At 49.3% G+C, this 26,368-nt stretch overlaps 1 protein-coding gene and 1 non-coding gene across 4 annotated transcripts in view; both read right to left on the bottom strand.

Moving 5' to 3' along the window:
* LOC135907567 (sorting nexin-4-like) overlaps positions 1-26,368 on the bottom strand; it is a 106,030-nt gene that overhangs the window by 54,974 nt on the left and 24,688 nt on the right. For all 3 annotated transcript variants that reach the window (XM_065439246.1, XM_065439247.1, XM_065439248.1), the window contains one exon: positions 16,670-16,893. In XM_065439246.1, the coding sequence (XP_065295318.1) occupies positions 16,670-16,893 (224 nt within the window). The remainder of the gene's footprint in view (positions 1-16,669; positions 16,894-26,368) is intronic.
* On the bottom strand, positions 5,097-5,171 carry TRNAS-AGA (transfer RNA serine (anticodon AGA)). The gene has a single exon. It is a non-coding gene; the product is annotated as a tRNA-Ser (tRNA).

The raw sequence follows: 26,368 nt of genomic DNA, 5'->3' as shown, positions 1-26,368 counted from the left end.
CTACGACCAGCAAGCTATCTTTGCCAAGCAACCTGAGCCTATGGCGAACTCTGAAGTCCCAACCTCCAACGATCCTGCTTGCTTTGCAGGCTCAGGTGAATGTAGACCCATGTCTAGCGCAAGTGCTTGAGATCTGCAGCCCTATTATTACAAGTACCCTCGGGTGCACACCATTAGCTGAACATCAAATTGACACTGGGGACAGCATACCTGTACGTTGCAAGCTTCACCCAGTCAATGTGAAAAAGTAGGTCATTATGAATATCTGCATCCGTGATCTCTTAGAACAAGAACTCATACCCGAGCACCAGCCAGTGGACCAGTGCTTCTGTTTTAGTTGTAAAAAAGACTTCCAGCTTTTGCCTAGCCATCAATTATTGGCAACTGAAGAGCCAGACAAACGTACTTGCTCATCCCTTGCCCAGGATCAAGTGGCTCTTGGCACAGCTGGGTCAGGCACAATGGTTTTCAGGTTTTGATATTTTCAAAAGCTTTTTTCCAATCCTAGTGTGCAAACAGGATATCCCGAAGGCCACATTTATTTTCTACCAGGGCACTTTCGAATTCACTAGGATGCCCTTCGGAGTGGCAGGCAGGCTAGCGAACTTCCAAACATTGATGGACAGTGTTTTGGATGGTATAAATTACAAATTTGCAATGGCATTCCTTGACGACATCCTGGTTTATTTAGACACTCAGGACAAACGCATGGTACACATTCAATGTGTACTACAATGGGTCACAGCAGCAGGCCTCACCTTTAATCCAGACAAGATCCAACTCTGTCACCATTCACTCAAGTTCTTTGGACATATGATTTCACGTGGGCAGTGTTGACCCAATGAAGGCAAAGTGCTTGCTGTGTTGCACTACCCTCAACCAGCAACAGTCAAACAACTGCAAGGCTTCCTTGGTCTGGCGGGGTATTATCAAAGCTTTACACCTCGATTTTATCTCACCCCCTGCCCCGTCACCACTCTTTTGAAGAAAGATGCGCCTTGGCAGTGGACCAACCAGCAACCCTCCCAGAGACTGAAGGAATCCCTTCCCATGATGCCATGGTGAACCTCCTTGATCTCAACCAGCCCTTTGTGGTTGAGATGGATGCCAGTGGTACTGGAATAGCAGCTGTGCTATTCCAGGCAAACCCTGAGGAATTGAGACCTGCATCATTTATAAGCAGGGTCCTCACCAAGGCAGAAAAACAGTACACTGTCAGGAATGGGAGTGCCTGGCAGTGGCCTGGCCAGTCAATAAATTCAAAGCTTACCTCGAATTCACAAAATTTGAAATTCATTGTGACCATTCTTCTCTGTCATGGATGTTTCTATATATCAAGCCTCACCAAGAGTCAAGTGCTGGGTCCTTAGGCTGCAAGGTCTTAACTGCACAATAAAACAAAGAAGGGGACCAGTCAACATTCCAGGAGATGCCTTAGCAGAGCTCTCTTCAACGGTCCAGACAATCCAAGCCAGACTCTACTTGAATTGCTGTTCCCAATTAATAGCCACGAGCCTGAGCAACGCATCATGTTCAAAACAGTTGCCCCTCAGTCTGTAACAGACGATGTCACTATCCTAAAGAATATAGAACGTCTGGTTAAAAGCAACCACGTGATCCACTGTTTGACAAGCTGAAAAGCATCTTGCAAGGTATTACACTCCCAGAGAACGACCCACAATCATGACTAATTAAGGACTTGGCTGCTTCGACAGAACTGGAGTCTAGTGGGTTACTCGTTCAGCACAGAGGCTACTAGCATGCTTATTACGAGTGTAGCCGAGCAGTTCCGAGAGGCAGACTGGCTCTGCGGTTGCCGTTTATGGTTATGCCCGACGAACAGAAACCAACGACATATACTGCAGCACGACTGCATGTACACTCTAGATTGAGCTTGCAACTGATCGTGTGTTGTTTATTTTCTCCGCCTTTACAGGGGTGCGCAAGTGCTGCCATGCAACGGACAGCCATCTAAAGTGAAACCGTAACAGTCCTCGCTCCTTAGATTATCCAAGAGAAACATTATGGGGAGTAGCGCTATACTGGCTTGCAGCTTCTGGTGCATCTTGCAACTGAGGCATGCTGTATACCGAGTTGAGACAGTTCAAAGCAGTCTCTTCTGTGCCACCAGTCTCGTTCATGGCTGGCTCCGAGTTTGCTGAAACAGCCGAACGAATATTGCACACAGTTGTTGGACAGTTATCGATGTCTGGTGTTGTAGAAGATTTAGGCTCCAATGGTCCCGTAGTTGGCGTGGGGACATCTTCGCGTTGAAGACGTAGGCCGTCACCATGTTTATGCCAGACAGTGCCATCACTGAGACATACGGTAGCTGCTGACTGACCTGTGGTGCTCACGACACGTGCAGGTACCCACAGCGGGCCTTTACGGAAGTTCTTTACAAGTATGTTATTTCCCACTTTCGGCAGTGGAGAAGAATGCCACCCTTGGTTGGCATGCAGCTTTTACTTAAGCTATTTCAGCACGACTGAAGTGTGTAAACTCGGCCGAAGAAAATCCATAGGTGTCTTGAACATCTTTTCCAGGAGCATTTCACATGGTGCTCTGCCAGTGACCTCATGTAGTGTAGTTCTATAATGATTAATGAAGGGAAAATCAGACATCCACCCATTCGTAGCAATCCGCCTCTTTCATGTTCCTGTGCTGCCCTCTGACACTTGTCGCTGGAAACATTTTGGAAGGTTGTCGGGGATTTCGCCGGTTAATTTGTGTACCTTGTGGGGAGCACAGGTGCCCATCTTGCCCCACGCCGTCGCGTTGAGAGCCGGCATAGACAGGGGAGAGGCGCACTATGCCCTCTCCCGATTCTCCCTCGCTCTCGCGACGCACGCGCGCCCTTTCTCCCCGACTCGCGGGCAGGTAGCTGATGGGCGAGGAGGACATTCCCCTCGCCCAGGTAAAAAGGTACAAAAAAGCGCGACCGGGAGAGACCCTCTCTCTCTGAGGCCGGACCCCTAACCTGCCAGACTGGAGTACCTGCCGCAACCCGTGAGTGACCACGTTGCCTGACTATCCCGGGCAACGAGGCCAGCCTATTTATTATTATTACAGAAAGGACGTCCCTCTGCCAGTGTTCTTTATTGCCAGTAGCAATAAACGTTCTTACAGTTGACGCCGCTGGTTGCCTTATTTGTTCGAACCCGACGTAGCCGCGATTCCCGCGCTACAGGTTGGGGAGTAACACAAAGCGACTGCGTGGGGCTAGATCGGGAGCTCGCCTTCAGCCCTAGCCGCACGCAGAGTGGAACCCCCACAACCTGCGCCCATGTTGAGTGTGCGTTGGTTGTGCGGTTCGTAAATTGCGATTAATTATTAATGGTTTCTCCGGGGCAGCACGTCGTTCACCCATCGAGTATAGTGGGTGAACAGGCCTGAGTGCGCTGCTGTGGTAGCAGCGCGGCCAATAAAGGCACGCTAAGTTCCGTCTGCCGACGCGGCTGCCTTGAGTTCGTTGTCGCTGATGTCTGCGCTTGCACATCGCTTTTTTTTATTCCTTTTACAGATTCAAGCCTTCGAGCACAGCCTTCCACGTGGGATTTGCCAAAGCAGTGCATTTGTTTACCTCTACAGCTTCAGATCGCTGTTGGCTTCAGTTATTGTAGAAAGATTGTAGATTATTTCACATCACTGATGTGAAATAATCTCAAAACGTAGCAAAACACACAGACGAGTCAGTAGGAGCGGTCGAGTCCCTTATACAACTGCAACTGTGATACAGATACATATATATTACGGGCTGCTACTACCGATTCCCGGTTTTGTTTAACTTCATCATACTTACAGTTTGCGCATGCTATAAAGTATTATTAGAGACTGTGCTCGGCGTAAGTCTCCACTAATATGCCGAGTAGTTCTCTCGCAAAAAGGCGGATGCCATCGCTGACACCGTTGTCAACTGAGCGAGTTTATGCTGCTGTATCGAATGCACTGTCTCTTCTTTCCTGTTTGACGCAGAGGTAAACAATGGTTCTTTGGAATTAAGAAATGTCAGCATAACAACACACACAGACCCGCCATCTATGGGAATGCGACTGGCTGCATTCGGGAACGGTGACCAAAGTACAAGATGTTGGCACAGCACTGTGTCGCCACTTGCCGCTTATTGTGTACGTGCCGTGCGAAGTGAAGAGTAATCAAATCGCTATAGGGCCGCAACCTAACTATAAGAGCAGTTTCCTTCGTCCTGACTGTTTACTATTTAAGGCCAGCTCCATCGGCAGCGCGTCCACGAACTCTATGGGGTTAGGCCTAACCCAAACTTCGGTGGGATCAACATTGACTCAAACTTCACGTGCACGGCTTGAGAGGACTGAAGCTTGTGCATTTCAAATTCGAAGGCATGTCAACGCATTTTGAGCGCGAATAATTATATGTACAAGTGAATGAGCTGCAGCTATCACATTGTCGGTTCGACGGCTGATCACGTAGGGTTAGGTCAAGCTATCACGGTCGGCACACTGATATTGTCGGTGCTGTCGACACGAAAGCCCGCACTATATGACAACTCGTACCCGTCAGTTGCGTCGTTGTCAGCCTATTACGATCAAATGGTCTCAGTGACACAGTGCTGGATAGTTGGCCAAGCGTCGACGTCAGCGTCTTGTCGGTCTCGTATCGATTCAATGTTACCACGCCTTAAAACAGTACATGAAGTCAGGCACGCGCTGCCACCGCCAGTAACAGTGGGCCGACGCTGCAAGAAGACTGCATCAGCAACGTGTTTTTGAAATGTCGCCCAAGTGTAACGCAGGGGTTGTAAGGTGGCCGTCAATGTAAGGTGGCAACTACGTGGTTCACGGTGCAGTCCAGACCAAGCCCAGGCCCTTTAATGTTTCAAAGTGGAGTTGCAGTCTTACGTGCGTTTTTGGCACCGCACCGACGTCGAGCTACCAGTAGAGTTTCAACGCGGTACATAACATGAGCGTTTACAACAGCGCGTGTCCCTTATAAAACGTTTCGTGACTAATCCGCTAGGGCAGGGCGCATGCGCCGTCGCGCCATGAAAGAGACGGATTGCTACAAAGAAAACCCATACGGGTTCCTCCAAAGCAAAGCCTCGAAGTTGACGCAAAATTCGTCCTGGTCCGGGACTCGAACCCGGGACCACCGCCTTTCTGGGGCAGCCGCTCTACCATGTGAGCTAACCAGGCGGCTAGCAGATGGTAGGGTAAAGTCGAATGTGTCAATAACTCGAAGCAAAGGCAAGAGTTTGACAAACTCTTGCCTTTGGCTGGAGGTGCGAAACCGTGTAGTTTTGTAGACTTGCCTTTCCGCTATGAAGCGTGTTTTCTCTTCGAGTTGCACACTCGAGCAATGTGTCCCTGCTTCGGGCAGTAGTTGCACGTAGTGCTGATGTGTTTGTACTCGGTCGCGAGGTGTTCCTACCTGCAGCGGCATCATGAAACACAGCCCTTTGATGCTACAACCTTATGTGTAGCTAGCAAACTTCTGCTGGTACTGGCTATCTTGCCGGCATCTTTTTCACAGCTTCCATGGCAAGTGCAGTTTTCACGGTGTCTTCATATGTAAGGTCTGCTTTCTCGTGCAGCCTTATCTGCATGGCTGTGTTGTTTATGCTGCACACGAAACGGTCCCTCAACATATTGCCAAGCTCAGATCTAAAGTTGCAATATTCCGACAGACTTTTGAGTGACGCGCAAACATGCGTGTGGAAACTAAAATGCTGAGCAACAACAGATGGCTTGGGGCAGTAGTGGTCACCCGGACTGGAAAGAATTTCTTGCAAGGCTTTGCTTACGACTGAGCGAGTTTAATGAGATCCCGCAAGAGGGCATACGTCTTCTGCCCATAGCAACTAAGGAAGACTGACATCGTCTTTTCTGCTGCATTGCCATTGGCAATGAAGAAAGCTTCAAGGTGTTCAACGTAGCAGGGCCATGCATCTCTGTCTCCTTCATCGAATGCTTTGACGTTGCTGAACATTGGCATGATGAAGTTCTGTTGCATTGAATTCAATAGACGAACTCACGTGCTTAGAAGCGGGCGTGGAAAGACGACGCACTTGAAGAAGCTTGAATGCTTTTTCCCTCGTCACCATCTATTACGAGTGTAGCTGAGCAGTTCCGAGAGGCGGACCGACTCTGAGGTGCCTGTCAACGGTTATACCCAATCAACAGAAACAGACGACATGTACTGCAGCACGACCATACACTGGGGACCGTGCTTGCAACTGATCCCACGTCATTTATTTTCTCCACCTTCACAGGGTGGCACAAGTGGTGCCATGCAATAAACAGCCATATAAAAGGAAACTGTAACAGCACTTGCGGACTCTGGTGCTGAAAATGGCACATGACCGCCACACTAGTGAACATGTAGGCTTTTCAAGACATTGCAGTGAGCAGATGTACCAAAACATGTCACATGCTGCAAAGTTTGCCAGCGCTCCAAGGCAAATTGCCAATGGCCATCAGGCCTTATGAGCAGCCAGCAGACCACTGCACTGATGGAGTGTAGATGTCACTGGACAGTTACCACTCGCATCACGGCGCCACCAGTACCTGCTGGCAGTGGTTGACAAATTCACAAAGTTCAATGAATTGTTTCCTCAAAGAGCCACTACCAGCCAAAACATTGTCGACTGTATGTGGCAAAGCCTTCTGTCGGCATGGCCTACGAGTAGCAATTTCCAGCAAAAATTGGCATCCATTTGTCAGTACACTTTGGAAGGGCCTCCTAAATAAATGGGACATAAAATGCCATGCCGTGCTTTACTGCCCCGCTGGACAGATGGTAGAATGCCATAATGATAAAGTTAAGGAATGCCTCCGGGCCTACTTCACAAACCAAAGGGAGTGGGACTCTCACATCGCCAAAATTGCCTTTGCTCTTCGCATTGCAGAGAGCGTCATGACAGGGTATACGCCTACCTACCTGTGTTAAGGTGGAGAGCTGTGCTATCCATGGGAACCGCTTGGCACCAAGGACAACATTGAACCGCCTGCAGCAGCCTCCTGTGCCTTTTCTGAAGAAATTCGCCGGTACCTTGCCCAGGCTTTTGAACAGACAACAAATTGCCGCTCACGCAAAACAAAAGGCATATTACGACTACCACAGGAGGCCAGTTACCCTGAAACCAGGCTACCTCGTTCTCGTGAACAGTCATACTTAAAGTAATGCAGCAACGGGCATCTCATCAAAGCTCACACCAAGACATTCAGGTCCTCATAGGATTGCAAAGAATGTTAGTGTTAATGACTTCCTACTGATAGATCCCACGACAGGGCACTGTTGCGGAATAGCCCATGCTGACCAGCTGAAAGTGTATTATGAACTCTGACTGGACATGCCAACGACGGGTTCACATTCTACGGGAGGAAGGAGACATGTAAGGACTGTGTGGCGGAGACAGCAACTGCAAGGCTGAGAGGTGGTGTCACTGTTAGAAGAGGCATCATCATCATCAGCACGAGGCATTGGGGCAGTGGAAGGAGGAGAATAAAGAGTGTTGTGAGAGATGTGTGCACGCTTCCTCACTGATGGGCAGATAAACTTCGACATGCTGATGAGCAGAACAGTTAAGAAAAGAGATGCACACAGCATGGTTGTCAAAACAACAGACGCTGAAAAGCAGTGCTTCAACGTAATACTTGTGATAATGGTAGACAGCAGGAAGTGGATGTAACGACGAGCTGTCATGAATCCACAATGTGGATGAAGTGGCCAGCAACCTGGACGAGAAGTCTGGTCGTCCTAATGCAGAGTGATTGCAATTAAAACCCTGTTACGGTTTCCAAATAGTATATTGCTACAGAACAGTATTTGCAATGACGAAGAGGCAAGCAGTGAGAAGACGACGACGACGACGATTGGAGGCTAGCGCGGGCTGTTGCCTCTTGGCCAAGTGCGGCGTATTCCCTTGTAAATATACTTGTATATAGCTTTTCGTCTGCGTCTTCCTACGTAACATATCTGGTGGAGGTGGACGTTCCCTGTACCTCGTCACGGAGCTTCGCAGTGGGCGGTATGTTGAGCCTTCCTTCATGGTTCCCAGTGATGACAACTCGACTCAGCCGCCTCCGACACCTGCTGCCACTTCGACGACCTACATCACTCTCCCTGCTCCCCGTAATTCTGGCGTATTCTCGGGCAAAGATGGGGAAGACGTCGAGGACTGGGTCAGCCTGTACGCACACGTCAGCTGCAATAACCAGTGGGACCCTACTATCAGGCTCACCAACATAGTCTTTGCCCGTCTGTTTGCCCGTCTGCCCAACATCACAGCGACATCTTCCCAACAAAACTGGCGATGCTACCAGGATCACCTGGCGTGAGATCGAGGCCACCTATACAGCTTCCTTCGACTCCAGCTCTTCCAACGCACCTCGGTGGCACACCTCGAGTTTGGTTTCGGATGCACGAAGATGAGCTCACCAGTTGGGATTCACTTAAGCAAAAGCTCCGAGACCTGTTTGGCAACCCCTACAGTCACCAACTCGCCGTGCAGAATGGCGCTTTCCGGCCGTGTGCAGACGTCAAAGGAGCCTTATGTCACATACATTCTGGATGTCTTGGCTGTGTGCCACAAAGTTGACGCACACATGACTGAGTCCGACAAGGTTTCCTACATCTTCAAAGGCATTGCCGATGACGCCTTCAACTTGCTCGTTTTCAACAACGTGGCGACAGTGGATGCAGTTAAAGAGTGCCGCCTGGAACTCACTAAAAGCCGACGTATTGACCAGCAGTTTGCCCGTCTGCCCAACATCACAGCGACATCTTCCCAACAAAACTGGCGATGCTACCAGGATCACCTGGCGTGAGATCGAGGCCACCTATACAGCTTCCTTCGACTCCAGCTCTTCTAACGCACCTGCAGTCACGGTTTCCCTCATCCAGGCAGTTGTCCGCCAGGAATTTGCAAACGTGGGTCTTCACACCATCTGCTCTGCCTATCGCCCAGATACCCACCTGGCTTCTTCGACTCCGCCCCGTCCTGCATCTTATTACCCACCACGTTTCCGCGACCCATCTGAATGGCGCACTGCTGACGACAAGCCCATTTGTTTTCACTGCCGTCGAATCAGGCACATTTCTCAGCCCTGTCGCAGTTGCAGGAGTTCCCCGACCTGGTATACTTATACTGGCGACTCTCGCCCCTCAGGTGGCCCTTCTCGTCCCTATGCCCCACGCTCCGATAATGCCGCCGATTCACCTGCGCCGAACTGCCCCTATTCTCGTTTACCTTCGCCCCAATGACGACAATCTCGCTCTCCTCAGCACCGTCACTCCTTTTTGCCGACTCCCTTCGGACGCCACTCCCAGCCAGAAAACTAGACGAAGCAGCACATCGAGGTGATGCTCCATTACTCCCTACGCCGCCAAATCCTCTACTGATGTTGCCCACTCATCTGAACCTTCTTGACGTGCAAGTCGATGGTGTTTCTGTATCTGCTCTTATAGACACTGGGGCGCATTTGCTGGTAATGAGCGTTGACCTTCGTAACCGCCTGAAGAAAATAATCACACCCACCACGACGCCTGTCGTTCGTGTCGCCGATGGCAGAACAGCCCCCTTAATTGGTATGTGTGCCACCCGCGTCTCCTTCGCCGATCGCTCCGCTATCGTACTATTCACAGTCATCACCCACTGTCCCCACGACATCATCGTCGGCTTAGACTTCCTCTCCGCACATTCTGCTCTCATGGATTGTTCCGCCAGTACTCTCCGCGTTGACCTGCCTATTCTGGATACTGCTGAACCACACCCGAGTCCCCTCAATTCCGTCGACTTCGTTCACTTGCCACTTTCGGCACTGACTTATGTTGACTTAATGTCATCCCCACCAGTGCCCGACGGTCACTACATCGCGGCTCCTATGCAAGACGTCCTATTACACATGGGATCACAGTACCTCATACAGTTTTATCCATTACAGTGAATTGCGTCTGCCTGCCAGTGGTCAATTTTGGCTTGACGAAACAAATGCTGTCACGCGGGATGTCTCTGGCCCAGCTTTGCTCATTCGAGGATCACTCAGTAGCATCTATTGTAGCAGACGACAATTCAGCCGATCCTCCTCTACCGTCGCAGTCGGCAACTTGTACCATCGCCGACTTACAGAAAATGATTGCGCCCGACATGCCGTCCGAGCACGCTCGTGAGCTCTATCGCATTGTTTTCCTACCACAATATTTTTTACTTTCATGATCGCCCTTTGGCCCAAACTACAGCTGTTAAACATTGCATTATTATCGGCTGTGCCCCTCTTATTCATCGCCACCCGTATCGAGTGTCACCGGCTGAGCGTCATGTTATTCCCACGGAAGTTCGCAGAATACTTGCCAAGAACATTATTGAACCGTCATGTAGTCCATGGGTGCCTCCTGTTGTACTGGTAAAAAATAATGGTGGCTCATGGCAGTTTTGCGTGGATTATTGGCACCTTAACAGGGTTACCAAAAAGGACGTGTACCCCCTACCTCGGATTGATGACGACCTTGACTGCCTCCATGGTGCTTGCTACTTCTCCTCTATTGACCTTCTCTCCGGCTACTGGCAGATTGCTGTGGATGATCTCAACCGTGAGAAGACTGCTTTTATAACAACCGACGACCTTTATCAATTCAAAGTTATGCCGTTCGGTCTATGTAACACTCCTGCCACTTTTGAACACATGATGGACTCCCTTCTTCATGGTTTCAAATGGTGCACGTGCATGTGCTACTTGGACGACGTTATAGTATTCTCCCAAACGTTCGCAACGCACCTCGAGCGCCTCTCGGCAGTCCTGGATGTTTTTCGTCGAGCCGGTCTGCAACTCAATGCATCGTAGTGCCAATTCGGCCGTCGCCAGATTACCGTCCTTGGACACCTCATTGACGCGAACGTAGTGCAACCGGACCCAGGCACGATCTATGCTGTTATGCACTTCTCTGTTACAAAGTGTGTGAAGGATGTGTGCAGCTTCATTGGCCTTTGTTCGTACTTCCACCGTTTCGTGAAAAATTTCACGGCCATAGCACGACCACTAACCGAGCTTTTGAAAAAAAAGACGTCCCTTTCTAGTGGGGCGATAACGAGGCCTCTGCATTCTCGCACCTAATCAACTTTTTCACAACGCCTCCCGTTCTAGCCCGTTTCGATCCTTCTGCGCCTGCCGAAGTCTGCACTGATGCCAGCGGTCACGGAATTGGCGCTGTACTGGCACAACAACAGTGGGGCAATGATCGTGTTATCGCTTACGCCAGCAGGCTCCTCTCACCCTCGGAGCGCAACTATTCCATCACTGGGCGTGAGTGTCTGGCTCTAGTTTGGGCGGTTGCGAAGTTACGGCCATACTTATATGGCTGACCCTTTTCCGTTGTCACAGACCATCACGCACTTTGCTGGTTATGCTCACTGAAAGATGGTACAGAAAGACTTGGTCGCTGGGCCTTATGCCTCCAAGAATATTCGTATTCTGTCATCTACAAATCTGGCCGACTACACAAGGACGCTGACTGCCTGCCTCGCTACCTGGTCGACAAGCCTGACGACCCCGACAGAAGTACCGCCTACGGCATTTTCTCTGTGTCTGCCTTTGCTGTCATCGCTGATGAGCAGTACCGAGACCTATCACTGCGAGCACTCATCGAGCGTCTGCGCTCTACACCTACCGATGCATCCGTTTGCGTTTATGTCCTCCAGGGTGGCGTTCTGTAATGAAGGAACTTCCTCCCTGATGGATCTGATCTTCTTCTTCTCGTGCCGAAACATCTACGACAGACTGTGCTCTTTGAGATGCATGACATACCCACTGCAGGACATCTTGGGGTAACCAGCACGTACGACTGTGTCCGCCACCGCTTCTATTGGCCTGGTCTCGCTCGCTCCGTCTGACGCTATGTTGCTGCCTGTGATCCCTGCCAGCGTCGGAAAACACCTCAGGTGCTACCTGCTGGTCATCTGCAGCCGATCACCGTCCCTGTAGAACCGTTCTTTCGTGTTGGATTAGACCTCCTCGGTCCCTTTCCCACGTCATCCTCTGGGAACAAATGGGTAGCCGTCGCAACTGATTACGCCACCCGATACGCTATCACGCGGGCTCTCCCTACCAGTTGCGCCACTGACGTCGCGGACTTTCTCTTGCGTGACATTATCTGACTTCATGGCGCCCCGCGACAGCTGCTCACTGACCGTGGTCGTAACTTCCTCTCGAAAGTTATCGCCGACATTGTACGTTCCTGCTCCACTCAACACAAGCTGACTACCTCATACCATCCTCAAACCAATGGCCTGACAGAGCGGTTAAACCGTACTCTTACCGATATGCTGTCAAAGTACGTTTCCAAGGACCACCGCGACTGGGACATTGCCCTTCCTTACGTCACATTTGCGTATAATTCTTCCTGGCATGACACCACCGCATTTTCTCCATTTTATCTACTGTACGGTCTCCAACCAACCCTGCCCCTTGACACAGCACTTTCTCCTGCTGCTATCTCAACAAGCGAGCATGCGCGCAATACCATCGCCCTGGCCGACCATGCACGCCAGCTTCCCCGTGCTCGACTGACGGCCTCACAAACCACTCAGCAGTGTCAGTACAACACGCGCCATTGTGACGTACAGTTTTCGCCTGGTGCACTCGTGCTCCTGTGGTCGCCCTCTCGTCACGTCAGACTTTCAGAAAAGCTCCTTTGGTGATACACAGGGCCCTACCACGTGCTGCGCTAGGTGACGCCTGTGACGTACGAAATTGCTCCTGTGAGTTCAGCCTCATCCACTGCTCTGGCATCTAGTGATGTCGTGCACATCAGTAGGCTCAAGGCCTACTACAGTGCTTCTGAGTCTGGCCTTTAGTCGCTCCGAGCGAGACGTCGCTTTTACCGCCGGGGTTAGTGCTACGGAAGAGTATTTGCAATTACAAAGAGGTGAACAGTGAGAAAACGACGAATGGAGTGTTGCCTCTTGGCCAAGTGCAGCGTATTCCCTTGTAAATATACTTGTATATAGCTTTTCGTTTGCGTCTTCCTAAGTAACAGTATGAGTATTTTTGCCACAAAGATAGGTTACCTAATGCATTTTTAAAATAATTATTGTCTTAATTTTCAATTTGTGCTGCTTCGTAAAAGTTCCTATAAAATTTACCCAGCATAATAAAAACACCCCCCATGCTTTGTATTTGAGGGGGGGGGGGGAGAAAAGCGTATTCAGTATGCAAGTGTCTACAGTACCTTTTTATAGGGCGAACCTGTGGCCCACAAAACAAGTAACCCTCAGCATAATGATAGCAGCGAGCACACTCGCATCGGCTATTTATACATGAGATGTCAAACATTTCAGCGTTATTGCTGGTGCCTGCACAATTTCTAGAATTAGCAACACTATTTGCGTCGAGCATGCCATTTGATTACAAAAGCTTCGGCGAAAACACAGACAACCGATACATTGACTATGACAATCGAGAATGTTCTGACACGTGCAGGCATGTCTTGTGCTGAGCGATAACATTTAATATTTGTTAGCCAGTGAAAAGTGATCACTGGAATAAGGTAAAAAAGCACACGAGTATGACTTCATCCCTACTCAATACTCAGTGCTTCATTGTAAGCACATGTATTCCCAGACATCCCAAAACTTGCACTGCCCAGGAAATTAATGCACACCGCAGTTTCGCTAGTAGAAAGCATGGCTGACGAGAAGTCTGCCCTCTCACAATTTCATTTTCTCACATCCGAATGTGCTAGATCAACGCACCAAGAACTGCTGAGGATGACAGAGATACCTTCACCTCCATCATCGACATGGACATTCAAGCAGTGTTACAATTCATACCAGCAAGCAGAGCCTAGACAAGCCTAGCAAAGCTCAAAGGAACACTAAAGGCAAATCATATGACAACATGGACTGTAAAGATACCATTACAGAAACCCCGCGGCATATCTTTGGTGACACGAAAACACTTAGTTTAAGATAAAATTGAGTCCAAAAGGTCTGCATTCCTCTAGCACAATTCAAATTGCTTACCACAAGTGAGGAGACGCGACGTTGCATGCACTCTCACTGCCCTTAAGTGCAATTGCAGTGTAAAACGGTGCCCGACAGCTGACACTGTTTTTTTTGCATAAAACGTGACAGCAGAGCCAAAAATTATGCGAGGACACAGCCGATAGCATACCAAGACATCACATGAGCACAGCATTTTCTGATACTCGTAGAAATATTGCATGTCACCCGGAAGTCCATGCGGCGGTTCCCCATAATACCACATGACTGCGTAACATGACCGTAACCATTGTGCTCACTTTGACCTGAATATGCACTTGCTACCTGCTTTCCTCTGTGACAGCAAGAAATAAATGATAAAATAAACCTTTGCTTACTCTCATCTCACATTAAGTGCAACGTTTCCGAGCTCGCATGCCCGTACAAAACCTCGGAGGCCATAGTGTCACGCAAGTATTTCGATTTCTAGCAATCAGATGGCGACCCAGCATTTGCCTCTGTTAGCCTAGAATGGGTTTTTACTGATGATGACGGAATATTAAAAAAAAACTAGTACCTTCTAGTTAAAATGTTGGTCTTGTGACAATTCCTACAGGCATACAACTGTACTGATTCAGACAACAAAAGAAGTTTGTCACTACTTTTTTTCACAATGTCATCCTGCAGTGACATGCGACAGCACGACAAGGTCTGTCTGTTCATCGCTGTTGCCTGAATATTGTGTGCACGTGATTGCCTATTTAGTATGAGCTTCGCGAGCCAGCAAAACAAACACAGTACAGTGAAACCTCGTTAAACCGTAGTTGGCCAGAGCTCGGAAAAAGTATGTACTAAACGGTAGTACTGTTTAACCAAAATAGCACGAGATCGACCACTTACATGTCAAAAACTGAACTCAGAGAGAGTGCGATGAAAGGGGAAAAAAACATGCAGTATTTATTCACTTCGCGCAACAAAATGTTATTTTTGTTTGATGCCGTGGTGGCCTAGCAGCGACGACAGCGGCCTCAAACTTAGTGAAACTGAGCTTTTCAGCCAGCCCCTCTCTTCTCAGCAAACACTCGCATGGCAGATTCCTCGTTGGGATTACGTATTCTTCGTGCATGCGTGCGATAGCGCTGCAGAAGTCGCGGGGCGCCTTTTTCATTGCGGGCTGCTGTTCTCGTCTCGACGATAGCATTTATGAGGGGGGTCCAGCTTCTGCCACTGTCAGGTCTGAATCACCCGTGCTACTGCTTTCCATGTCGTTCTCATCACTGTTGCTAGCCGACACTTCTGTAACAACAGAGGCAACGATGGCGAAAAGTCGAACCTCGTAGCGTACATCTCTTCGCGGTCGCAGCAGCGCTGCCGAGCAACTTCTTCGCATTCCAAATACCATACACCGTACTCAACAGCAGATCCCTGTCACGGGCCAGCGCTGACTTCCTCGTGTCACGTTCGATAGCACGAACGATGTCTAATTTTTCTTCTATGCTGTGCCTCCAGCATCTTCTTTATCCGAGCTTCAGCGTGACCCGAGTCCTCGCTTGCGCGACACCAAAACGCTCCCTGGCACACTGCCGAAATGATGTTGATGTGGCCATAGAGTTTCTTGTATGAAACTCTATGGATGTGGCTTCACGCACGAACGCACACAGTGCTTGGAGGCCGTTCCGATCTCTGAGGCTTGTTGTTCTGCCGGGCCGCCCGATGGAGATGACGCACCGCCGTGTTTGCGTGACGAGAAGTGGAAACACTACATGTTAACCGATACGTACGCAATAAGCTGGTATGGTTTATGCGGATACAAAACACATTACATTCAATGGCCGCTGAGTCGGGGATTCGACTTTACTACTTTTAAAACGAAACTACTGTTTAAGCGGGTATGGTTTAATGAGGTTTTACTGTAATACGTGATACAGAAACTACCAACTAAAACGTGAGAGACGGGTGGTGCAGAGTCAAGTGAGAACTAAACTTATCAGCCACCTGCTGCGTTGGTGGCAAGGGGTGCCAATAAGTTTTCTTCTAAGAATCCAATAGAACTGGACAAGTAGCATATTCTTCTAAGACATCCAAGACAACTTCTTTTTTGTGCACTGGGATGTGAACAGGCCTTGCCAGCGTTTGCTCCTTGTTGTAAAATTAATTATGCTAAGGCAAGCCCAAAGGGTACTGCAATTTATTTTTTTCAGAAACCTGCCATATTAAAGCGGCCCACATCAGTCACATTTTATGTTTTGCCAAGGTGCTGCATTGTCTGTACCATAACAGAGTACTGATTACAGAATTCTGCAGTTTGACAACTTGTGCACATCGTTTTTGAAAACCTGTGGCTCCCCAAGGTTTCTCATCTAAACAGCCCTTACGCTTAAGTTTTGACGCTTTTTCTCTATAGGCCTTAAACACAAGTTTGCCAGATGGCGCTCACATGGCTGCACTTTGTCCTGCAGCTATTCACTGTAACCACTTGTCTGAGCCATCTCATCGGCTAGAATAGCAAAGAAGGCAACACTATGAAGTGGTCTCTTCCCAAGCTGTCTTGGCCATTTATGTAAGAATTGGAATGGCACTTTCTTGGCTATCCAGCAAACACAGCAAAACAGTGGTGTATGCCAAGATGCGGAACACACTTTCAGGACCGACAGACAATCCGGTCCCATTTGCATCGCTACATGTCCCCTTTGGCAAGGCAAGACCAGATGGGCGTACAAGAGCGCGTCTGCATAGGCCAGGTACTCCTTGAGGCGGTCAGCTGCCTCCTCCTGCTCCTCGAAGAAGGGCAGTGCAGCCTGGGAGAGCCGGTCCATGAACTGACCGGCTGCCTGAAGTCTGTCCCCTCGATATCCAGGCCCGTCCCGATGGCTCAGCTCACTGAGCACCTGCCCGTACTGTTGGTGCAATGTATGGAAATCCAGCGTTGCATCCACTAGGCGCTGCAGATGACAACACAGGCATGCCACTCGTGAACTGGTTCACCATGCAAGGGCACACAGTACTTCTTTTGTTACTTATTTAGTTATTTACAGAATACTTACATTGTCTTGAAGGCATTGTGTAGGGGGGAACAAGTGTGCTAACAATCACGTGTTCTTGTGCCCCAAAAATAAAAACGCCCTGCTGCAAGCCAGCCAGCTAAACTGCTAAGCAAAATAAACATGTGCATCTAGAATGTGCCATTTGAAGTTGCCTTAGCTGAGTATTTATTATTTTTTCAAAAGAATACAGTAGAACCTCGTTGATACATTCCCGTTATGTACGTTTTCACAGCGCCAACGTTCGAAATTGAGAACACAAAGAATTACCCAATAGTTACGCTCAGTTTTTGTCAGTTCATATGTTCCTGGAAAACACAATTTTTTGGCGCCAATCTTCAGTACATTACCAAGCTCCAATCCTATGCAAAGTTTTCTGGCTGCTAGATCCCATGTAAACAAGAACATGCGCGAGGCGCACGCAATCAAGAACAGCATATTCACTGCAATACTGGCCCACCCATCTCAGGTGAAAACACTGGCGTGCACTTGGTTTCTCATTTTGGTACCAGAAAATCTTCTCCGGGGTCGCTGTACGCGGCATTCACAGCTATCACCGCCAATCACATTGCGATAAGCATCTTTGCCTATCTGTTGCACAGCACGTGCTGCCATCGGAAGCTTAGTGCATGCTTTTAATAGGCGATAACCAAAATGTGCTGCCGTTCCCTGCTGCAGACTGGGATCATATACGTTTTCCAGCTGCTAGATCCCATGTGAACAAAAAAAGGCATGAGGTGCATGTAGTTGAGAACGGTATGTAGCCCCTTGTCTCATGTGAAAACGACGGTGCACGCAGTTTTTTATTCCAGTAACAGCAAATCTCCGCTCGGGTCCTCGCATTCGCAGCTATCGCCCCCAAACCTATTGCGATAAGCATCTTCACCTATCTGTTTTACTATAGTGTACTAGAGTAGAGGTAGTGGGCCTAGGGGGAGGCATGGACAATGCATGCGCGTGAAGCAGAAAAACCGGAAAATCGTTGCGACTGTGAGGCGGCGCTATGGAGTCTTTCACCTGTGGCCTGCTATGCCATTACCACACTCGTGCATTGGCCTTCGTCCACATATTTGTGTTGCTCTGTGTTTTGTGGACACATTAGTTATATTGTGTGCAGTTTTAGAGTGCAGCTCTTTGGCGTCCGTTCCTGGGTTTCGCGTCGTCGTCGGCGTTGTCGTCGGCCTCGTAACCAGCTCCGCCCCCCTTTCATCCCCCCAGCGCTAGCAGCGACCGACTGATACCGCTGGATGCCGCTGACGCCGCTAGAGAGTCAAGATAACATGACTGCATAGAACACCGTCGCCGCCATGCAGAAAGAGGAGGAAAGGGTCCCCCCCCCCTGTTCTTGTGTGGCGGATAGGGTGCTCTTCAGTTGCCGACGCGCCGGTTATTTCACGTAGGCCCCGGCACGTCGACGAATACGTGACCACCTTCCCACGGCTAGACCTGGTTCTTAGCGCTGCGGAAGCGAGGGTATCATATTGTTTATGTCGGCATCGGCGGCGTTGTCCCTGAAACCAACTCCGCAGCTGGGGTTGACTCACTATCGGCGTCAGCGGCATCAGTCAGTCGCTGCTATCTCTTCCCTCCTCCCTTTATCGTGTTGTCCGCTTGCTGCGCGCGCTTCTGCCCCCATCGTTTGCCGCTGGGTGTACACGCCGCCTTTCTCCCCCCTCTTCCTGCGAGTCTCCGGTTGTCAAAGCGCCGGCTCGAACTTAATTCCTTTCTTCGCTCCTCCTCCAATGCAACCCCTGTGCGGTGGCAATCAGAGAGCCAGATCGGTGGCGGCGGATCTGTATATGTGCACCGCCCGAGCCGAAATTGCCGCTGCCGTTCGCCCTGTGCGGTGGCAATCAGAGAGCCAGATCGGTGGCGGCGGATCTGTATATGTGCACCGCCCGAGCTGAAATTGCCGCTGCCGTTCGCCACTGCGAAATTATCTGCCAGTTCTTTCTGAGCCATGAGCGAGACGACCGATGGAAGTCCTCCGTCTGCTGCTGCTGCTGCTGCTGCTAAACGAGCTGCCAGAGCAGAGGCTCAGCGCCGTCGCCGTCAGAATCCAGAGGTGCGTGCCGCCGAAGCAGAAGCTTACCGTCGCCGCCGTCGAGATGATCCAGGAGTACGCGTTGCCGAAGCAGAGGCTAAGCGCCGCCGCCGAGAAGACCCTGCCGTTCGCGCCACCGAAGCGGAGGCTCATTGCCGCCGTCGAGAGCAACCAGCAGTAAGCGAGGCTGAAGCAGAAGCTCATCGCCGCCGCCGAGAAGACCCTGCAGTTCGCGCCGCCGAAGCGGAGGCTCATCGCCGCCGTCGAGAGCAACCAGCAGTAAGCGAGGCTGAAGCAGAAGCTCATCGCCGCCACCGAGAAGACCCTGCCGTTCGCACCGCCGAAGCGGAGGCTCATCGCCGCCGTCGAGAGCAACCAGCAGTAAGCGAGGCTGAAGCAGAAGCTCATCGCCGTCGCAGAGAAGACCCTGCCGTTCGTGCGGCCGAGGCCGAGGCCAAATGCAAACAAAGGCTCGCAAGCAGTCAGGGTGCAACAAATGCTTTCCGGCGACAGTTTACAGACAATCCGTTTGGAAGTGTGTGTTCAGTGTGTGATCGGCTCTGGTTCCAAAATGACGTGAAACTGCTTCCGGATACGTGCCGTGAGAATCTCCGGTGTGCGTCTCAATCTATCGAAAAGGTGAAACAGCTTAATTGCTGTGCTCAAATTTCGCATTAGGAAGTAATGTAATCGTCGGTAATTTTTTTTTATCTGATTGATGAGGTGACATGACGAAGCCTCATCGCAAGAACTACTGCTTTACTCCCGGTTGCAGAAGTGGGTATAGCGGTGTGAAGGATGCGCCGAAGTTGTGTAATGTCCCCGAGGACGACGAAAGGCACTGCGTTTGGAATCAGAACATTTACCGTGATGATAAACCCCAGGAGCTATGTGTGAGCTATAGCTTGAAGAAAAGTACGTATTTCGAGACTATCATCACGTTATTGATAGAAAGGCAGTGCAGATACCACGTTTTCACCTCGCTTTCACCGGACGCAGTACTGACCATTGAATGTTCCCAAGTACCTGTCGAAGGTGCCAGAACGGGAAAAACCTCCAAGAAAAAGGTGTGCATAGAAGCTGCAGTGTGTGGCTCGTCTAAGAAACCTTGCTTGCAAGTTGATGAGCTTCAAATGGTTGGGCCGGCAATCGACATGCAGTACATGCTGTTTGACTTAGGGAAAGTGTCTCAATCGACAGAGCAGTGGGCTGCTCATAAATTTCCCAAATATGGTGGCGCTCCTTATGTTCACGCCTCTTTTAACAGTCAGTTTCATGCTGTCATGATCGAAAAGACTGTTAGCACTCCCAGGGTTCTACTAGGGCACATAAATACCCAAGAACAGTGGATGGGGAAACAGCGTCGCGGTAGCTCAATTAGTAGAGCATCACACGCGAAATGCGAAGGTTGTGGGTTCGGTTCCCACCTGCGGCAAGTTGTTTTTTCATCCACTTTAATTTCCATTAATGTATCATTTATTTACTTCATTTATTAAGCACAAGTAGTTTCCCCTATGTTGTCCTTGAAGGTGTCAGTGTTTGTTGGCTTTTCATGATATGACTAATAAAAATCGGACCCCTCGGTTAACCCCCTTTCTTTATGTGAACAATAATTGTCTCAGTATCGCTTCTCTTTCCAGTAAGCAAAGCTAACGACTCATTAAGGAAAACACTTCTAATAATTTACGCTTATTAGAGATGAAAACATCATCACTTGCATGCAGAGGTCAAATATATACAGAGTGTCCCAATTAACTATCATGCACCAAGATTGGAAGAAAAGCCATGGGTTACTCGAAGAAAACTTTGTGCATATTGTTTCCAGCACAGTGGAGTAGCTGCCAGTAATTTTATTGTTACTGAGATTTAATTAGGTAATTGTAACTAATTATTTTAATTCGAGACATACTACGATGATTATCAAAGTGTCAGTGAGGCATTTGTAGGCACAGCCAAGGGACATCTAACTGTGGTATTTTCAGCACAGTACTAATCGCGTACAATTTTTTTTACAGCTGATAAAGAAACTCTGCGAAACATGGGGAATACCACGTGACTGCACTCTCACCTGCCTCATAAAGCAGCACCCTTGAACAGGCTCCTTCCCAGTTAGCCAGAACGAAATGAAGGAAATGAAGAAAGAAAATCAATGCCCAAGCACTCCGTGCAGATGGTTAACCAGTGAAGCTGAAATGTGCAGCCCCGATGTTTATCACTGGGTTAATTCCGACGGTTCATTAAACGACGGCTTCGTAGGCTGCCGAATCCTCGGTACGCAGTTGCTGCTTGCGCTCGGCTGCACGAGCCTGTTCTCGTGCCCGGGTTGCAGCATTGGGACAGTGTAGACGAGTTCGTTCCTGGTTATGCTCGCGGTGTTGCTGATCGAAAGCTGTCTGCTTCTCAGGAGTACGTATGACGCATGGTCTACCCCATTTGGAGCCGGAGATAAACAGCTGCATGTAAGCTCGGCTGTGACAGAGAGCAACGACGTCACTACTGGTGCAGTCAAAGATGCGCCGCGCTCTCACTTTTTATTTTCATGCATTCGTATGGGGCTGCGCCGTATGGGCAACCGGTGCTAAAGCTTCGCGTGCCAGCAGCAGTGCCGTAACACATATCCTCGTGAGCGGTGGACATCGTTTTCAGTAGCACACAGTGCAATTTCGTTTCAGCAATTTCGCCGATCATTTCGAAACACACTTTTCATGGCTCCTCACATGACAGAGAATTGACGTGCTAGGACGTAGCAGCGCATGTGCTCATTGTAATGCGCATAGCCATGGACAGAACTTGCCTGGGCGCATCAGGCTAAGCAAACATTGATACAGGCGCATGTCTGCTATTGTTAAACATGTGTTGCCATCTTCATAGCCTCCCTGCCGGATGGTGTCAGCCTATTTTAGTTGCACATTAAAACTGTTGTAGCACCTCCTGGCCAGCGCTGGTTCCCCATAGGAGGTTTTGGCATACAGATGACAGTCAGGCGGACGAATTGGCTAGACATATACAGCTTCACTGTAAAACATCGCGATCGAGCTAGTGCCTTACCTGCCGCACCTCGGCCATAGTAACGTGTCGCGCTTGGTGTTAGTTGAAAACAAACTGGATAGCTGTTAGCGTAGAAAAAGTGCACGGATGGTTCTTTTTTTTTTTCCACAAAACCTATCACTACAAAAGCAAATTGACAACGTCGGTGCAAATGTTCAAAGGTGCATTTTGTTTCATCCCAGTCGCCATGTCTTTCTCTAATGAGCTTCTTTTTTTTTCTACAAGGTAAAAATGATCCTTGCCTTGGGAGCTGCGAATGACAACACAAGGGAGGCCACAAATATATGTCAGTCATGGAAGTGTGGCTGTAGACCAAATGCGTCGACTATCATACGAAATGATGAGAACCTGAGACAAACCGGCAGCTTTAAGAAACAGCGGCGTAGGACTCCATCTTTGAGTCCTAGCCTACGCGCGGATGTTCTAGCATTTATGGCCTCCAACACTCATGCTAGCGTGCTGGAAGTGACCTCCGAGGTACCAATTTCAAAGTCATAAGTTTGGAGAATTCTAAACGGCCGCCTTTCACCCATGCCACCTTAACCAACACCAATGCTTGGAAGAAAGGGACCTGTAGAATTGCCTATATTTCTTGAATTCGGTCCTCACAAAAGCAGATGAGTCACCAGACTTTTGAGCAACATCATGTGCACAGATGAAGCCAATTTTCAAAGAAACGCCCAGGTAAATTTGCGTAATGCACACTATTGGAGTGACTAGAATGCACACTCGGTAAAGTACAAATGGCACCAGTACCAGTGGTCATTCAATGTGGGGTGTGGAATTTATGCCGGTGCTATAATCAGTCCCATCTTCTTCGATCACACAGTGACTGGACAGTGTTATGTGGATGAAATCTTTGAAGGAGTGGTGAATGAGTTTATCAGCGAAATACCGCTGTTATGTCTTCCACTTCTTTGGTGTCAGCAAGATGGAGCACCAGCACACAGCAGCAGCCGAGCACAAAACTGGCTGGATGCGACTTTTCATGTGCAATAGATTGGAATCCCGGACCTGTGAATTGGCCGGCTAGGTCACCTTACCTCTCTCCACTCGATTTCTTTCTATGGAGTTATGTGCAAGATCGTGCTTACATGATTGAGAGGGACGTCAGATTAGCTCAAGACAAGGATAAGGCATGTCTGCCGTAGAATTCGAGCGTTGCTCATCAAGAAAGCCACTGAAGATGTGATAAAGTGGACTCAGTATTGGGTAGCCGCAAAAGGAGACCTATTTGAACATGTCCTCTAGGCCGCAGCTGGTGTTCAACGGCGCTTACAAATTCATAGATAATAAGGGCACACTGACATATGAAGTATCTTTCTTTCTTTCTTGTGCAGGCGTCTTGATCGCCTTTTCGGCTCATTTGGAAGTGGTTATTTACTTTCTTGAACACATCCGTTTTGCCTTCTCTCAACACATGGGTCGCTTCCCTGTCTATTTATTTCACTTTTATTTTATGCCATGAACCTGTTTTTGCAGCACGTATACACTCTCATGAAAACTAAAACAGTCACTTTAATTTGGCCTTGGTTCGAAGCAAGTTTCTGGCGTGAAATGTAGCTTTGTGCGCACTCTGTCACTGCTGTGCAAGCAAAGCCAGGATTTTGAAACATGCTATACCTATTACATTGGTTTTCGCATTTCGCGCGTGGTCAGAGGGCTCTTTGGTCGCGTTATCAAGGGGCTTTTGTTATCAATATGATCAGTCAGCCTTGAGAGACGGATAAGTGTGACGTAGAGAGGAAGGAATAGCTGCAAAGCGGCGAAACTTGCTCTTGGTGCACCGTCCGTACCACTATCAAGGCGATGCGCTGTCTCTTCGGGTTTGTGTCAGGTGATGCAGTTGCTTTCAATCAGCTTATTTGAGGGCGCCGCTTTATGATGCGGGTGGGAGCGCAGTCACGTGGAATTTCCCATATTTCGTGAGGTTTGTTTGCCAGGCAGAAAAAAATTGCACGCAATTAGTACATTGCTGAAAACACAGCAGTTAGATGTCATTTGGGGTGCCTGGGGGTGCCAACAAATGCCTCATTGGCACTTTGATAATTACAACAGTACTTCTCAAATTAGGTAATTAAGTGCAATTGTCAAATTAAATTTCAGGAATGAAAGAATAACTGGTGGCTACTCCGCTGTACTGGAAACAATATACACTGGGTTTTCTTTGAGTAACACAATTGCTCTTTCTTTTATGTCTTGGTGCATGATAGTTGGGAGACCCTGTATAATTCACTCAGTAAGTGAAATGAGGCCAAGCCAGATTCACTCGAAATCAGAATCAACAGCAGTCATGCGCAGCAGCGCTTATACTCGGACTCACAGAAAAAGGAAAAAAAAAGACAGACAGAGGCTGCAGTTTCATCGGAAAGGCGAAGCAGTATTAGTGATAGCGAAGTATATGACAATTACACTAAGGAAGATTACACCACTGAGAGACACCGGAGTCTTGGTGGTGGGAGAGGACTCAGGCTGTGAAATGAGGTCTTGTAAATTCTGATATAAGGCCATCATTTCAGTTAATAATTCTTCGAGGTCACACAAAGTTTCTTCAAATGCCAGAAATATATATTGTGAGCATTATATTACCCCTTCATTTTCTTCATCTGTATAAATTCATCATCATGGCCAGCGTCATGTTCTTCAGCGCGCGAGCTGCCGCAAATGGTGGAGGCTGCTTTCGATCCCTTGGTCCTCTACGACTTCGAGTTTCCCTGGAGCTTCGTTCAGGCCACCGCTTGCTCCGCCTTTCTGCCAGGATGCCCCAAGAAGATCCTACAGGAGCCTCCGGCGTAACCGTCTCAGCCCCACCTGCCGTTCCTTCATGGACCGTCAGCACACGGCAGTGCGATCCCACCATGTTTGCTGGCCTTCATAGAGACGACGTTGATGAGTGGCTGGACAATTATGACTGCGTGAGTGAGTCTAACCAGTGGGATGACATGCACAAGCTTCGCAACATCGCATTCTATCTCACTGACGTTGGCAGGACTTCGTTTCTTAACCACAAGAGCACCTTGCCTGACTGGGCGGCATTCAAATACCAGCTTTCGCAGATTTTTGGCGTTCCCAACATTCGCTTTGAGGTAGCCAAGAAAAAGCTTGATGGACACACGCAACTTCCTGGGGAAACATACACCTGTTATATCGAGGACGTCCTTGCCCTTTGATGCCGTGTTGATGCCACAACGACAGAATCTGATCGTGTTCGTCACATCCTAAAGGGCATTACCCACGTCGCGTTCAATGCACTGGCGATCAAGAATACAAATACCGTAAACGATGTGATCGCGATTTGCCAACACCTGGACGCACTGCAGGCCATTCGTTTACAACCTGTCACCGGCGACGCGCCTCCTTCGTCGGATACCGACCTGCGTCTGCTGATTCAAACTCTCATACGCGAAGAGCTCCAAGCGTGTGGCCTGCTCAGTCCTCCTGTTCTCCTTGCTGAGCCTTCGGTTCCTGGCCTGCGCGACATCATCAAAGAGGAGCTGTCCTCCATGACCTGCGCTGCGACCTGAGGCCCTCCTTCGCCATCCACCTCGTATGCTCAGGTTGCGGCTATGCAACCAACATTCGCTCGGATAGCGCCTCCTGCTCCTGCTTCTGGCCCCAACCATCTGGCGACTCTACCACTCAGTCCACCTGCCACAAGATGGACTGAGTGGCCGACCGACCGACGCCTCACCCCATTTGTTATTATTGCGGTATTCGGCGGCACATAACGAGTTTTTGCCGAAGACGACAACAGGACGAACGCCGTGGCTACGATGTTTATGAGAGAGACCCGTTGCTTCCTTCAAGTCCATACCAGCGCCGGCTCTCCCCACACTCACTTTCTCCCCCTCCCGAGGTGCCTTGCAACTACCGTCCAGGTCGCCACCGCTCGCCCTCCCCTCTTCGACGCTCGACTTCAACCCTGCAACAGGCCACCCGCACTCCTGACTACCGTTCGGAAAACTAAACTAGATGGTGCAGTTTTTTTGGGGGAAAGCTGCATGGCTCGCACAGATTACAATTCCTCCAGCATGCCCGGTCAATACTTTATTCGTGTGTGTAGAAAGTGTACCAGTCCTAGCATTGCTCGATACGGGAGCAGCTATTTCCATTATCCACGCTGGCTTGTGCGCTCGTCTACGCAAAGTTACTACACCTTACAGTGGAGCTCTTTTTCGTGGTGCAAATAATGTTGTGATTCGGCCATCGGCGCAATGCACCGTTAGAGTTTCGTTCGACAGGATATGCCACCATATCCAGTTCGCAGTGTTGACTTCCTGTGCT

This window comes from Dermacentor albipictus, chromosome 1 (genome assembly GCF_038994185.2).
Source record: "Dermacentor albipictus isolate Rhodes 1998 colony chromosome 1, USDA_Dalb.pri_finalv2, whole genome shotgun sequence".
NCBI classification, from domain to species: Eukaryota; Metazoa; Arthropoda; class Arachnida; order Ixodida; family Ixodidae; genus Dermacentor; species Dermacentor albipictus.
Note: the sequence above shows the minus strand (reverse complement) of the source record. Positions and strands in the feature narration are given on the sequence as shown.